Source organism: Jatropha curcas, chromosome 11 (assembly GCF_041381405.1).
Source record: "Jatropha curcas cultivar XTBG-Jc1 chromosome 11, XTBG_Jcur_1.0, whole genome shotgun sequence".
In the NCBI taxonomy this organism is placed as follows: Eukaryota; Viridiplantae; Streptophyta; class Magnoliopsida; order Malpighiales; family Euphorbiaceae; genus Jatropha; species Jatropha curcas.
This window is the reverse complement of record NC_143161.1, coordinates 3,931,690-3,947,957: the sequence shown is the minus strand read 5'-3', so window position 1 is coordinate 3,947,957 and position 16,268 is coordinate 3,931,690. Positions and strand designations below refer to the sequence as shown.

The 16,268-nt window shown below is 32.4% G+C and overlaps 2 protein-coding genes across 2 annotated transcripts; both read left to right on the top strand.

The window, feature by feature from the left end:
- The first annotated feature begins 6,020 nt into the window (after positions 1-6,020).
- On the top strand, positions 6,021-10,668 carry AST91 (sulfate transporter 91). Its single transcript, XM_012216837.4, has 13 exons — positions 6,021-6,476; positions 6,639-6,687; positions 6,794-7,001; positions 7,085-7,256; positions 7,442-7,507; positions 8,319-8,432; positions 8,569-8,685; positions 8,780-8,906; positions 9,002-9,288; positions 9,365-9,555; positions 9,657-9,742; positions 10,090-10,166; positions 10,258-10,668. Exons 1-13 carry the CDS (start codon positions 6,165-6,167, stop codon positions 10,414-10,416), a joined length of 1,965 nt encoding a protein of 654 aa, XP_012072227.1. The 5' UTR covers positions 6,021-6,164; the 3' UTR covers positions 10,417-10,668.
- An 800-nt stretch (positions 10,669-11,468) lies between these two features.
- Positions 11,469-16,200, top strand: STL2P (SEC12P-like 2 protein). The gene is made up of 10 exons (XM_012216836.4): positions 11,469-11,873; positions 12,597-12,691; positions 13,535-13,685; positions 14,209-14,300; positions 14,405-14,504; positions 14,827-14,902; positions 15,008-15,128; positions 15,225-15,341; positions 15,474-15,538; positions 15,915-16,200. Exons 1-10 carry the CDS (start codon positions 11,568-11,570, stop codon positions 16,016-16,018), a joined length of 1,227 nt encoding a protein of 408 aa, XP_012072226.1. The 5' UTR covers positions 11,469-11,567; the 3' UTR covers positions 16,019-16,200.
- The last annotated feature ends 68 nt before the right edge of the window (positions 16,201-16,268 follow it).

Below are 16,268 nucleotides of genomic sequence, written 5' to 3'. Positions count from 1 at the left end.
TGGTCTAAATAATTGATACTAAATACTTTCTAGATTTTTTTTTTGTGAAAATAGAAAAAAAATTGCTAACTAAGAATGAATCATGAAATAGCTAGTCAATCTAAAATACAAATGATCTGTTCAGTACAATTAACTGTTTTGATAATTATTAGTTGTTTTATTAACATTTAGCTATTTTAGTAATTTTTTTATAAAATGTTAAAAGCTAAACGTCATGAGTCTTAATCTTTTATAAAACGTTACTTTAATTTTTAAAAATAACTGGATTAAACATGCTGAAAGTTACCATAGATGATGTACTCGAAAGGTAATTCTCAGCTAAATTTTTTGATCAATCGATCAATATAATTAACTTCGCCACACACATGAGAAATTTAACTTTATAGACAAAACTATCTATTAAACAATACAAGTAACCTTAAGTCACTCTGAGGGATAGGATCCTTTTTTAGCACTCCCTTAGCCGTACCTCCTTTTGATGTAGAAACAAAATAGCAAATAATTATTGGTTATTAGTTGAATATTGAACTTTATATTACCCCCAATAGGAGGAGCAAAAAAGGGGATAAAAAAAAAATTGATGTTGGGTTATGGGGGAGAACTTTATCTAGGAATATAATTAGTATATAATTATATAGAGACAACTTCACAACAAGAACCTATACATATATCAAATACAACTAAAAAAATACATTTTCAAAGAAACGTAATGATATCTCACTTTTCTCTTTCGTGGGATTATCCGGCGCGAGTCTGGATTAATCGGGTTAAAAGATTTTGGACACATTCAAGTAATGGTCCCTCGTATATAGCAAATAATAATTGCTTTTTCTTTATATTATGAATATGAGAGACCTTTTGAAACCAAAAAAAAAAAAAAAAAGGAAAGGTCATATGCTCTAGGCATGGGATGACAAAGGGATTGAAGATAGAATATGGAAAATTGTGGCTCTTAGAGTGTCAATTTCTAAAAGTAGGATACACATGAATCCAGAAGGAGGCTTAAAGATTGAAAAACAAAACCACTAGTGGTGGTGGAGAGAAAGGCATATGTCTTAATTCCTGTATTGTATGAGCTCTAACAACTTGGTTCCATGATTTATGGTCTGAAAATTTTCTTTGTGCAATAATGGAAGGTCTGTGCTGATAATGTTGATCTAGTTCTTGGATGAATCTTTGAGTGGATGTCCATTTCATATACTAGACACTGAATATTCACAATGTGCACATATTGGCCCTCTCTTTCTATCTCTTTCTCTCTCTTTTTTTTTTTTTTTCGTACTAAAAAGTTATGTCAAAATAATTCTTTACTTAGTTAATAGGATATTACTACCAACAATTGAATTATGAGTTTGAAAATGACCAGAAAAAGCAATGCTTAATTATTAACGAGCATTCTAATGCTTAATTGTACTTAGTTAATAGTATATCATCTTAATTTGAAATGCTTAATTATATGATTCGAATCGATTTCCACCACATGATCACCACAAATTAATCCACTCAAAAAAGCAATGCTTAATAACTAACGAGCATTCTAATGCTAGACATGTTAACACGTTAAAGTTTAAATTTGAAAAATAACAAATTTACAAAAAGATTGACTTGTCCAACCTATCAATTTTTGTGCTTCATACCATAAAAATGATTAATATGAGTGAATTAACTCCTTTTTTTTTAAAAAAAATAATAATAATAACCGGTTTGGATTTTTGGATTGTGTCAAAATTTTGAAATTGGTACGTATGACAGCAATCATGCATAGCGACGACCAATGAAACGGGAGGGCACCGACCAAAACCAAAATTTACTTACATTTGATACATACCCAAGAGGGGATGATTAATTTAAATTAATCTATGGTTTGATTTTGATATACTTACAAAAGAAAGATAGACATATAGAAAAGCACATTTATGCTTTTCTTTTCTTTTTTTTTTTTTCAGCACTTTCACTTTATGTCTTAAATTAATATTCTTTTTCTAAAACAAATGATTACACATAATAATTATTTTTGCTTAATCCAAACTTCTAACCTGATCTCTTTATACCCATTCATGCTTTTTCCTTTACCCTTATTCTTGTCTTTTCCTAAAGGTATGGGAAAAGAGAAACTTTCACTTGCTAAAAGTAGGGAAATTAAAAGACAGCTTTAAGGATTCGGAAATACAAAAGCTAACTTATCTCTAACTAAAGTTCAAAGGTGGTCGCATGATTCTTCTTCTTCTTTTCATTTCTCTTGTTCTTGATTTTTTTTTTTTTTTTATTTTTTTTTTTTTTTGGCCATCGGTTTCTACTTACAAGGAAGGTAGGTATTACAATCTGCACTAGGCAGTGCTGTAATTTAAGTAGACTAATACAGTTATAATTTTAAGATGGAGATCTCATGAACAATTGGTCATAGATTCAATTCTTATCCCCAGTAATAAGTACCTTATAATTGATATTCTGCCCTTTATGGATTATAGTGCCCTTATTAGACTTTGATTTGCTTGTTTTTATCGTTGAAAAGATAATTTACTAATCAAATATTTGTTTTATTATTACAAAACAAATAAGCTACATTACTTCTTTATCTCTTTGTTTTTTCATTTTCCTTTTTAGCATGTGCATGTTATTCACCTTTGGACTAGGAGTGACTTTCTCAATAATAGTAATCCTATTTTTCTTTCTTGATCTTGCACATAAAATTTATTTGAAAATACAATTCATTTCCAATGATTTAATAATTTATTGGTATTTTTTTTTTACAAAATTAAGAAAAATGAAACAAAGAGATATTTCATTTTTGACGTTCCACTACTGATTTCGTGAAACTACCATCTTAGATTGGAATGAGTTGATAAGATCTCCTTTCTACATCTCCATGTGACCATGTCTTTAACTTGTGGCGACTAGTTCAATCCGTGCACAACCTATGAGGGACGGTCATTGATGGACATAGAAAGAACAAACGGGGTCATTGTCCCAGGTCCAAAACTTTATAAACATTTTCTTTATAATGTTTGTCCCCCAAATTTAAAAAATTTCCTTTTAGCTCCCTAACTTTAAACTCTAGTGGATTGTTTTATTAGGAAATTAGGGCAGAAGCCAACGGAATACACAAAAAGAAAAGGAAAAGGAATCATTAAGTTGCCATTTTTATCTTTTTATAATTTTATAAATTTCCTAATACTATATCTGGATGTATTATCATTTTACTAATATAATAATATATTATGCATATTATCTGTATATATTATCATTTTGCACGTTTTACAAAAGATATGTGAAAATGCGAGACTTCACCAATTACTATCATTTTGATAAATGTTATTTAAAATGGAGGGTTGTCTTTGCCATGTAGTTTATGTATAAAAAATTAATATATTAACATATTAAAATTTGATGAATATTAATTAATTAGCATTTTTAAAAAAATAGGTAAATATGACAAAATCTTTTAAAGTAGGACAGAGATTTTTCATTTAATGATAGACACAAAATATTTGTAATGTTGATATAAAATTGTCACATCCAATTAAAAGTTCTTTCATTTTCAATCAATGGTCTTTCAACTTAATTTTTAACGTGTCCATTTTGAGAAATGATAATATCAAAATTGAAAACTATATGTGGTAGTAATTATTACAATAATTGCAATTAGCGTGAGACTTCCGTAATCATCCTAGTTTGGAAATTATCAAGCCAACTGTTTACTAGGTCCAAGTTGTCAATAATGATATTATATATTTAGACTTAGGTTATTTATTTGATAAGGTAACACATTTAAAAAAATCAATAACAGCTAACTGTTATTAAGACAGTTAATTAATTTTATGTATCGGAAGCCAAAAAAAAATTAATTAAAAAGTTAATTAGCTAATTAAATTGTGGTAGTTAATGCTTGAATTTAGGCATCAAATGAAACAAGGAATCAAATGATAGATATTTTTATTTAGAGTCTGCTCGTGCACTAATGATTGATTATAAAAAGTTTTTGATTGAGTCAAAATAAAATAAAAATAGTGATGCATTTTGAATAGTCACTGGCAACCAATACCGGTTTAAAGATAAGAACCATCAATTCGACACAGTTCAGAATCCAATTCTTCCAAATTGATTCATATATATCCGATTAAAAATTAGGCCAATCTCAATACAATATTGATTTTGAACTGAATCATGATAAACTCTAATGCTATTTTCTCTTATTGAGAGTATGATAGTTATACAATATATGCTCTCTGAAAAGGGGAAAAAAATGAAGGGAATTGAAAATTTCAAAGTCTAATCTTCTTAAAATTAAGAATTATTTAGTTCATAAGTAAATTTATTCCATTTGTATTAATCAAATTAAAATTTTATTAATAAATAATACTTTTAATGAATTTTTTTAAAGATCATATACATATAGTCTATCTTTTACTTGGATGAGAAATCAAATATTAATGGAGTAGTATTACTTATTTGTGTGTTTCCGATTTTTTTTTTTAAAAATAAGAATAAAGATTAGTAAAAAGTTTAGAAAAAACTGAGCATTATGGAAACAACTATCCTAGATCACCATGTCTAGGTAAAAAAAACCTGATGGTCATCAGAATTAAAAAATTGAGAAATAAAATTTTGGAGCATCACGCACGATAACAGCTTTAGCGAAAGAATGAGCTGTCGTATTAGCTTGGTGTCTAACCCATGGACATTCCAATCACTGCCCTCATTCAAAAGAGTTTTGAATCGGTTTGAAGTCAATTCTAACCGATAAGCGAATAGGTTTGATGTGTTGTGACATTAATAGTGACTGCCATTTTATGCCACCTCATGAAATGTGGCAAACATGGTGCGAGGCAATTTGGCTTGTCAACCACGACACAGATGGTGCAGAGAGCTATTGTTATGTCTATTTACTACGCAAATGGAACCATTCCATTCCTGATGTGATCATTTCAAGCAGTATGTATATTAAACGCACGTATGCAAATTCAGCCACTTTTCGGACTTAGAGAAGTGCACCGTCTCATCTCTCATCTCTGAACCAACAATAAAAACACAAGATTACAGAGTAAATAAATGCTACCCATAAACCTTCTTTTCTTCTTGTATGAGATGTCTATACAAGCTGTGTAATGGGTATTCCTTTTTGTTTCAAATGTCAAAAGAAAAAACAAATGTAAGCCACACAGTGACGAGTATAATTAAGCTACCTCATCAATGTCAAGAAGGAATCTAGTCATTTTCTTAATGGACTCGATTCAACGCTTCACTTTTATTTGTTGATGTAATATAGAACTTAGACGGAACTTGACTTAATAAGTTCAATTCAGAATTACAACTAACACTTAGAGCAGTTTACATTATAATTTTCTGGCAAAAAGTAAAATTAAGTTGAATCGGTTCCATATATCAATTTCTGAAAATTTCATAGATTAAAAAAAAACCAACTTAACTAAATTATTTATGGCTCGTACTGTTATAAGAACAACTATATATATAAGTAAAGGAGCTTTGTAGTTGTTGCATTAGAGACCATATTGAGATTGATATATTTTTTTTGGTTAGTACATGTGCTTTTACGCTTGAATATGGTCAGTACTCAGGTTAACTCTCTCATAACTTCAAGTTTGAAATCGGATAATTTTTCAAATGAAGTTTACATAATTTCTAATTACAAATCTCTTTACTTTTTATATAACGATCACCGAAATGTAATCTATTTGTGCTAATCTAACCGTCCATAGATAACAGAGGTTGATATTTTAATTATCAATAAATTAGTTTTCCTATTGGGTTAGACATAGTGAGTGACTATGGCTAGCATATTATTCTTAGTTAATAAATATTATTTTTAAGTTGATTTAAAAAATAGAAAAAGTAATTGATCTAGAACTAAAATACTAATTTGAATACAAACTCTAATCCAATACAAATTATAATCCAAAACTTGTTGGCATATGCTGTTATTCTACTTTGATAGGGCTCTTACAGTACAAAGGAACCGACTCCTTTCCTTTCTTCTCCAAACTTTTTTAATTTGCTTTTTCTTTAGACAAGTACTCGTTTGTTTCGTAGCGGTTTCCAGAGAGAGAAGTTGATTGATGGGGCACACAATTAGCTAAAATAAAAAAGCAACCATTCCTCAATCATACCACCCCAAATAACAGAAAACAAGAAACACTTTCTTGACCATGGAACCAATTGCTTCTATTAACATGCATTCTCATCATTGTCTAGAATTAGAAATACCCGCCATGGAAATTCACCAAGTTGTATCGCCACCCCATAGAAGCACAATTCAAAAGCTCAAAACCAGACTTAAAGAAACTTTCTTTCCCGATGACCCTTTGCGCCAATTCAAAGGACAACCCTTTAACAAGAAATGGATTCTCGTTGCTCAGTACGTTTTCCCTATTCTTCAATGGGGCCCTAATTATAATCTCAGCCTTCTCAAGTCTGATATTGTTGCTGGTCTTACCATTGCCAGCTTAGCCATTCCACAGGTAATCACTAAATGTATTATTATTATCCAAATGTTTTCTTATTTGTTGCTTTTTTTTTTTCTTTTGTTTATTTATGCAGCGGAAGAAAACAAAAAGGATTCTTGCTTTTCTTTAGTGTTAACCTTTTCTACAACATTAGATCTTTCTTTTTCTTTTCCTCAGGGTATTAGTTATGCTAAGCTTGCTAGTCTACCTCCCATTGTGGGTCTATGTGAGTCTTCTTTTCTTTTTCTTACTTCATTTATTTAAAATTTTCATTTTTAGCATCTGTAATCATTGTGTTGAAGTTGGATTTACTTACATATATATATATACAGATTCAAGCTTTGTTCCTCCTCTTGTATATGCTGTTCTTGGAAGCTCAAGAGATCTTGCAGTGGGCCCTGTTTCCATTGCTTCCCTTATATTGGGATCAATGCTTAGACAAGAAGTATCTCCTACTACTGATCCTCTATTGTTTCTTCAACTAGCTTTTTCTTCCACTTTTTTTGCTGGTCTATTTCAAGCTTCTTTAGGATTGTTAAGGTGGGTTTGATGTTTCTTTATTTCTTCTTTTTCTTTTCTTTTAATTATTTTCTGAAAGTTAGTTAAATGGTTTCCTTCTACAGGCTGGGATTTATTATTGATTTTCTTTCAAGAGCTACTCTGATTGGATTCATGGCTGGAGCTGCTATTATTGTGTCTCTGCAACAGCTAAAAAGCCTTCTTGGAATCACTCATTTTACACAGCAAATGGGTCTGGTTCCTGTCTTGACCTCTGTTTTCCACAACACTCATGAGGTAAATTATATGTATATATATCATTTACCAACTAATAATTACTACTCAAAGCTTTAACGTATTTACATCTGACTTTGATCGCCAAGTACGAAATATGAGCATATTCTAATTATATATATATATATATTATTTTGAGCAGATAAATTAGTTTTGACAGCAAAAATAATTTGATTTTTGTTTTGCAGTGGTCATGGCAAACAATACTAATGGGGGTTTGCTTTCTTGTGTTCCTTTTAGTGGCAAGATATGTTGTATGTTTTTTCCTCAATCCCTTTTTTATGTTAATACATGCTTTAATTATTTTAGTTGAAAAGATAATTAATAGTATAAATCGCATATTAATATTTTTTTCCATTTACTTTATAAAACATTTCGAATAAAAGCAATTATTATTAATTAATCATTAGTATCTTATTTCGATGAAAGAGAGGTGTTATCTGTTAATAGGTTTTTTCTTGAGCATGCAAGCAAGTGGAATTATTATGATATTTTTTTAATATTAAAATTGAATCGAATGGAATGATTGAAAATTTTAGAAATTAAAATTAAATCAAAACCATTTTATTTGAGAATGAAACAAAAGGACTGAAAAAAAAAAAAATCAATTTTTGTCTGTTGAAACGAATAATTGCATTTGCAGGCATGGAGACACCTACATCTATCAACTCGAGATTTCGTCGTGGACCGTTTTGTTGTCTATATTTACCAACTTCCCCGCCCCCAGTTTTAAAATTTTATGAAATTTGTCATGTGTACAAATCTTATCTACAACTGTGGAACACCCATATTTTGAAAAAAAAAAAAAAAAATCCATGTGACTATGCTTTTTGTGTTATGTATATATATATATATATATATATTTATCTCCAATCATTATTTCAATAAAAAATAATAGTTAGTAATAATATGTGCTTTTTAGAGTTTATAAGTGTCTTTTTTTAATAAATCAAACTCCTAACTCTTACAGAGATGACTAAACGATGTCAGCCATTCCTGATGAATGTAGAGAAATGACAGTTTGATTTCCTAATAAATGTTAATATTGGGACGTGTGCCCTGCAGAGCATGAGAAGACCAAAACTATTTTGGATTTCAGCTGGAGCCCCTCTTGTTTCTGTGATTTTATCTACTCTCCTAGTTTTCGCATTCAAGGCCCAGCGTCATGGGATTAGCACTGTGAGTTTCTTATCATTAGCACTATAAATGGAACCAATATAAAGTATAATACTTGGCATGATCAAGAATGTTATAATAAACTTATAAACTGTTCATTCTCGTCATTAACAAATTTTATTTGGATTGAAATTATTAGATTGGAAAATTACAAGAGGGATTGAACCCTTCATCATGGAACATGTTACAGTTTCAAGGAAGCCACCTTGGACTAGTCATAAGAACTGGCCTTGTTACTGGCATCATCTCCCTCACTGTAAGTTTCCACAAATCCTGTTTATAGCCTGGAATTCCACTCACCTGTTTATACAAGTGACACACAGAATAAATTAGCATTTGCCTATAAACAGGAAGGCATAGCTGTAGGGAGAACTTTTGCTGCTTTAAAGAACTATCAAGTGGATGGTAACAAGGAAATGATGGCAATTGGACTAATGAACATAATTGGCTCATCAACTTCCTGTTACGTCACAACAGGTGCAATTACCCTCCCTTTTTCTTTTTTAATTGGAGAGAAAAAGAAGAAGAAATGTAGCCATTTCAAGCATTTCTAACATAAATTTGATTTTCAGGTGCATTTTCGCGGTCTGCTGTGAATCATAATGCGGGTGCCAAAACAGCAGTATCTAACATTATAATGTCAGTGACAGTGATGGTGACTCTCCTCTTTCTGATGCCTCTATTCCAGTACACACCAAATCTGGTATTGGGTGCTATAATTGTAACAGCAGTAGTTGGCCTCATAGATATTCCAGCTGCTTACTTGATCTGGAAGATTGACAAATATGATTTCATTGTTCTGTTATGTGCATTCTTTGGTGTTATTTTCATCTCTGTCCAAATTGGCCTTGCAATTGCAGTAAGTTATCATCCATCAGTTAGTTGCCTACCCTAAATGGGACATATGAAACTGATAATTATGAATTGATTACCAGGTAGGAATATCTGTGTTCAAGATCCTCCTGCAAGTTACAAGGCCAAAGACAGCGATCCTGGGAAACATAGCAGGGACAGATATCTACCGCAATATTCACCATTACAAGGAAGCCATAATGGTTCCTGGTTTCATCATTTTAAGCATTGAAGCCCCTATCAATTTTGCTAATACAACTTACCTCAAAGAAAGGTTGGTTAATGCATTAAAAGTTTAACTAAAAATATCTATACACTTCATATCAGGACTTTTTACTCTCTCTTTTATCCTCTAAATTGGTTTTCCTCTGACAGGATTCTGAGATGGATAGAAGAATATGAAGCACAAGAAGATGCAAAGAAACAAGCAAGTAGTCATTTCGTGATTCTTGACTTGACAGGTAAAAATTTTCCACAAAATTTTCTGCAATTCATTTGAAATTTCATATTTCATGTTTGGCATAAATAAAAATGTGTTAATTTTACTCCAAAAAACAAAAGTTTGTCGAACTCAATATAACTAAATTCTGTCATTTATAATTTAATTGTATACTTCGAATGCTCACATACCAAATAAAGGGTAAATGCAGAAAAATCTAGAAAGAATTGAAGTTTTCTTTGTCTTCTCATTTCTAATTATAATCTTCATTTAATGCAATAACAAAAGTATCTGAAACTATAATAAAAGCGCAGTCTTAGTATTCACCATGTAATCTACCTGAATGTATGTACCTGTTGTATCTTTCAGCTGTGAGTGCTATTGACACAACTGGAGTCTCACTCTTCATGGATTTAAAGAAAACAATGGAAAATAGAGGAATTGAGGCAAGTAAAAATGCTTCTTTTTTTCCATTAAATGGTTTAACCGTCTGGTAGCTAATTGTTCTGTGGTTTTGATTGATCATTGGCATCACAGCTAGTGCTAGTGAATCCTGTTGGAGAGGTGATAGAAAAGCTGCAAAGAGCTGATGATGCTCGCAATATCATGAAGGCAGAGACCCTTTACTTGTCAGTTGGTGAAGCTGTCGCCGCACTTTCATCTACAATTAAGGGTCAATCATCAAGCCAAGTATAACAAGATTACTCATTTCACAGAAGAATAGAGAAAAAGAAAAATCAAAATGTATCAAATAGTCTATATCCATTTAAAGTTTTGTAACTTCCATTGTAACTTAATTAGCTTAACATATGCCTTTCTCACTGCTCTTGTAAAAAGATAAAAGAAGTCGAGTACCTTCTTCCATCACATGAAAGCTCATCGATGTGTTTCCAGCTCTGCAATGAAAGTGGACTCCTGAATATTAATTTCCAATAATATTCTTATGCATATCTTCCTTGTCATTAACCTTCACGAGGGAGGAAACAGTTTTTTTTGGAGAAAATATGCATGGTTAGACTCTAACCGTGTTTCAGTTGAACCTGGTTAAGCTCTTTTTTTATCTCTGGATCCAGTGAGGGCCTGCAAAACTACGGCTCGGATCTGTTTAGTCTGGTATAGGCCCATATTTAAAAAGAGCAAGTGATAATTAAAGCCGAAAAGCAGACCATAAATGGATCAGAACCCAACCCATTTATGAATGGCCTGGTCTTTCTACGACATCTTTCCAAACTATGGGTGCAAAAAGCGACCTGTCATTTTACCGAGATTGGGGAGTAACTTTACTTGAAAAATTGTAGCCTAGGAGCAGCTGTACGGCTGTCTTAGGGAGCTCATCTCGGATTGGATTTGGCATGGAAACGAGCGAGTATTTTTTTTTTTAAGAATGAATGAGTATTTTAGAGTGCTCATTTCAGGTTGGATTTGGCATGAAATTGAGTGATATAGGAGCGGGATGAGTATTTTAGAGTACTCGTTCCAATTTGGAATGAAAATGGATATTTGATTTAAATTTCTAAATATTCATTGTTCATTGTTAAAAGTTTGGATGTTAATACATAAACGGATATTCAAAGGATTGTATTTGATATCAACTTTTTAAGCAATTCGCGGTTTTAATTAGCTTTTAAAAATAATATTTTATAAAAAATTAATTTATATTAAGTTTAATTTTTAATTTTTTTATAAAAAATTACTTAAACAAGCAACTTAAATCTAACCGCTGCCGAAACGGCCATAAATACTGTTTAAAACCGCGGATACCTGTCCTGAGCGGAAAGGAATAAATAGTGAACTGGTTCGCTAATCGGCTATCATTCGCTCCCAAAATACGGTTTCTGTTACTAGGAATGGGGAAGAGCAAGTCGCCGGATCCTCCCAGCTTGCAAAAGTACGGCTTCCCTCTCTATTCAGCTGCTTGGGTTCCCTTGAGGGAAGTCAGATCCAAGCTCCAATCTCAAGATCATCAACAATCCGACGGCAAAGATAAAGATTCCAGTGAGGAATCCACTCCTCCTCCTGCTGATCAGCAGGCAATCGCCGACGAATACTACGTCGTTCTTACTGGAGGTGGCGGAGAAGGCCGTAGTGGTATCCCCAACGCTATAGTTCTTGCTCGTTTCGATTTCGCCACCAACACTCTCTCTGCTCAGCCTGTAAGTTGAAGATTTTTTTTCTTATAGAGAAATCCAAATTTGTTTTCGTATTTGAATTGTATTCTGAGTGAAACTTATTTGAGTTATTTACGGTTATTGATGATCTATGTATCTTGAGCATCCATTAAGCTCGTGTTTTCATCTAATTGCCTGGAAGCTGTGATATTATAGTTTCAATATGCTGCTTTTAGCTGTCTTTTAGAATGACTTGATTTGCAGGGCTATTCCGAATATCTTTGGTTGTATTTTCGTGCGCATATAATTTTGTTCTCTCTATGCTGTAGTTTATTTGCCGATCAGTGTTTCAGTTCTATACTTGATTATTACAGCTTAAAAGACGTTTTTTTTTTTTTTTTTTTTTTTGGCTTAGCTATGACATTTGCATTGCAAATTCAATGATTTGTGGCTTGGCTGCAATTTTTATCCGCGTTTCAGTTAGAATTGATTAATCAATGTTCTTTCTCTGGGAGTTTTTTAGATTTCATTTGTAGTGTTAGATTTATGTTGGAGAATTTGGCAATGATGTGACTTTCCTCTCTTTTATTTTCCTAGTATGTTTTGGACTTTCATATTGAGCTGTGTTAGGTATGTGCTATTAGAATTTTACTTTGTAGGCCCTTTATTATTATTGTTTGACAGTGGGGTAGGCATTCAATTCAACTGTTTTTATTCTGTTATTAGACATGACCTTGTTGTGTATACTATTGTCCTCTAATGTTTCAGGTAGCTAAGCTTGGACTAGGTTCTGATGTGCCTTATAGAATGGTTGTTCACCCAGCTGGAGATGGACTAATTTGTGCATTGCCAAAAAGCTGCCGGTAATTTTGTATCCATACATACTCTTTTACGTTTCTGTTCTTGACATCTTGTTAACAAAAGTTTTTAGGAGAAATTATATGCATTAATCCTTTAGTGTAGCAACGCAAGCACACCCAACCTTGTGTCATGTAGAGTAGAAAATAAACTAGATACATGAAGTATAAACTCTGTTCCCTTTCCTTTCCATTTAATGCATGATGTTTAACTTAGCATATCCTATTTTGGGTTGCTTCAATCCACTACTAGTGCCATTTATTTTCTGAATGGTTATGTTGTGAAATGCTAGTCTTCATGAATCTTTTATATCGTTACCACTTGTAATATCTTCTTGTTTTAGCGATGAGTCATAATTATACCATGTGTAACATCCATTCGTATTTTGTAGAGTTAGTTTATTCTACCTGACCATGTGCACCTTTCATCTTATATCCTTTAACTCTGATTTCCTAGTGAAACATCAGATAAGTATGTTAGATAAGGAACTGTGAACTCTGATGGGGAATGTAAACAATAAATCACTTTAACACTGTTGAATAGTTGGGTTCCATGAACAAAGATGTTCAGAATATTTTGAGGCAGATGATTGAGATTGGAATTACATCGATGATAATAGTGTTTAAGGCTTTTGTACTAGCATGTAAGAAATAAATTTAGAACAAAATTAAACGTAAGCTGCAACGATTATCCTTTACAGTTAACTTCAGTGCATACTAACCTTTATACAAGTTGTAATCTGACTCATAATAAGCACTTCCATGTTTTATCTTTGCTTGCAGTTAATTTTTTGCAGTTATTAAACAATTATTATTCTATTGTTAATTTGTTATGCTTTCTTTGTCTAGGTATTTCGACTGGATTGAAGTCAAGGACAATGATAACCTCAAATTAGATCTAAAAGAGTCAGGAAAAGTGCTCAACCAATTAGAAGACATTGGAATGCAGCTAGCCTTGGCCTTTAACAGTGATAGTTCTGCACTTGCTGTTGGTGGCGAGGTAGGGATATTCTATTGGTTTTTTGTTAAATTTTGAATAGATTTTCTTTGTTCTTTAAACATAAGGAAAAAACAATGGGAAGGCAACACCTTTCATGTTTGTGTTATTTCCAAAAGAAGTGGTTGTCTACAAAGTATTGCTTGTAAGTTATCTAGAACCAACCACAAAGTTGCAACATGAGAAACTGCTTAGTACTTCTTCATACTGTTTGGTTTCTAGAAGAAAATTTTTGCTTTTTGAATATTCTTATCCATTTCCTTGTTGTTACAACTTGCATTACTTTTGCACATTCATATATATATATATTCTCCAAGGTGTAAGTATTTTCCACCTTCCATGGAGGATTTAAGACCTGCCTTTGGACACTCACCTCTGCGTTGAAGTATTAAGGCTTCACTATTAACTGAAATCGTTAGTTCTTATTCCTTAGGTTCAGCTTTGTTCTTATGGGCACTGGTTTTGGAATAATTATCCCTTTTTCTGAGATAGAATCCATATGATAATCTGATTTATTGCAGTACAGGATGGCATTTTAAGGGTTTTCAAGTGGCCTAACATGGAAATTATTCTTGAAGAGACAGAAGCTCATCCTTCTTTAAAGGACTTATGTTTCAGGTATTGCAACTATGGTAACAAAGTTAAGATATGTATTCCCTGAAACCAGTAAGAGTGAAGAGGTTGTAATCTCTTTATGCTGATATAACTTAACTGAATTGCAGCCCTGATGGTAACTTTCTTGTTTCCTTGGGAGGTCGTCGCCCTGGAAGGGTTTGGGATTTGACTTCTTCAACAGCAGTAGCTTCATTATCAAGGGAAGATGTAAGCAATAAGTCATAATTTCTGGAGCTAATTACAATTTTCATCCCTTAAGTATACTGCTTTAGTCACACCTGCACATCAAGGATATTGATTTCTGCTTCTTGATATGCGGTCATAATGATAATATTGAAGGGAATGCATCCTGGTGGTTTGGGAACCTTAGATTATTTGTATACCAACAAATGGCTCTGAATTTATTTGTGTAGAAAATTCAATATATTTTTCACTATTGGAAAATTTCCATAGCCCTTTTTTTTCAGCTAATCAAGTTAATTTCTGTTAATTGGGTATTGAGCTAGCTGGAATGTTGTGTTACCTCCAGGATGAGGTTTTTGCCTCTTGCAGATTTTCTGAAAGCAGTGATCAGAGTCGGGTTCTTTACATTGCTGCAATAACAGGTCATTTCTTAGTATTGAACCTTTTTTTCTCAAAATGGTAAAAAAATTGTACTTTTTGACCTTGATGGTCTACAAGTAAATCACTATAAACTTTTTTGTACATAGACAAAGGTGGAAGTATTTTGAAATGGGACACAAACTCATGGAAGAGGATTAGCTCAAAGCATATAACTCGTGACCCGGTTTCTTCCCTCGATGTCTCACCTGATGGAAAGTTCCTTGCAATGTACTTGATCTTCATCTTGTTACTTCAGTTGCTTGACCTCATTTAGCAAGTACCTTATCATAAAAATTTATTCCTTCCTTTATGATTGACATACAGTGGTACCATTCAAGGAGATGTAATGCTTATAAATTCAATCAGTATGCGGGTTCAGACTGTCATTAAGGAAGCACATATTGGCGTGGTAACAGCATTGGCGTTCTCCCATGATTCAAGGTCAGAAGTCGAAATTGGTCCCACTTTAAACTTTATTCGGGTTCATTCCCTTCCAGGAATAATATTTGTTAGTGTAATATGAGTTTTCCTTCAAATTTTCTTTTGATTGAAATATCTGACATTTGAATTCAGGGCATTGCTATCTGCATCATTGGACGCAAGCGCAAGGGTGACACTAGTTGAGGACAAGAAAAGTGGTATGTACTTTGATAACTTCTTGTTGAATAATCATCGTAGACTTGCTTGTTTGTTATTGTCTTAGGATAAACGTAGGGTAGGAACTAGTTGTCAAATGTTTTGAAAGGACATTTGTTGAAGAAAAGAGTACATATAAGTATGAATGCAGCTAAATGCCCCCAAAAGTCCTTTTTTTTCCTTTTTTTTTTTTTTTTCTTTTGGAGCTTTAGGCCCCAATAAGTTAGGGAGGATGATTTCAAAATATTAAGAGAGATGAAACTAGTTGTAGAGAAACATGCCAGCAAATAATATAGATTTGAGACAATTGAGGATATTCGCTCTTTGCCTTGTATTTGTAGTTCACATTTCTTATCTTTCTTCCTTTTCCTTTTTCAGGTGCAGGAGGAGGATCAAGTTTGTGGATCACTATATTCATAATTCTAATAGCAATTGCTGCCTATTTCATGAAGAATGAAGGACTTCTTCCTTTTTTTAGTTAGTACACAATTGCCTTGCTGATTAACTGAGAACTTTTGCCTCTTTTCATGTCAGAAAATCAGAGCTTATCTAAATCATGACAATATTCATGAACGTGATGGTTTTATTTGTATGTGACTGATATGTTACTGTACAGACGCAGTGTCGTTTTCGGTTTTGTTAATGGAAAAATAGGTTTTATGCATTCTTTTGTTCTTTTTTATTTATATATTTTTTAAATTCAAATGGTTCAGTGGTAGTGGAAGGTAGCAT

What these genes read in the sequence shown, in the direction of transcription:
- AST91 (XM_012216837.4), top strand. Translation starts at nt 6,165, where the DNA reads ATGGAACCAATTGCTTCTATTAACATGCATTCTCATCATTGTCTAGAA. An exon ending in CTGGCATCATCTCCCTCACT is followed by an intron (nt 8,686 to 8,779) that starts GTAAGTTTCCAC and finishes GCCTATAAACAG; the next exon opens with GAAGGCATAGCTGTAGGGAG. An exon ending in TTCCTGTTACGTCACAACAG is followed by an intron (nt 8,907 to 9,001) that starts GTGCAATTACCC and finishes TTTGATTTTCAG; the next exon opens with GTGCATTTTCGCGGTCTGCT.
- STL2P (XM_012216836.4), top strand. Translation starts at nt 11,568, where the DNA reads ATGGGGAAGAGCAAGTCGCCGGATCCTCCCAGCTTGCAAAAGTACGGC. An exon ending in TTAAAGGACTTATGTTTCAG is followed by an intron (nt 14,301 to 14,404) that starts GTATTGCAACTA and finishes ACTGAATTGCAG; the next exon opens with CCCTGATGGTAACTTTCTTG. An exon ending in TTACATTGCTGCAATAACAG is followed by an intron (nt 14,903 to 15,007) that starts GTCATTTCTTAG and finishes TTTTGTACATAG; the next exon opens with ACAAAGGTGGAAGTATTTTG.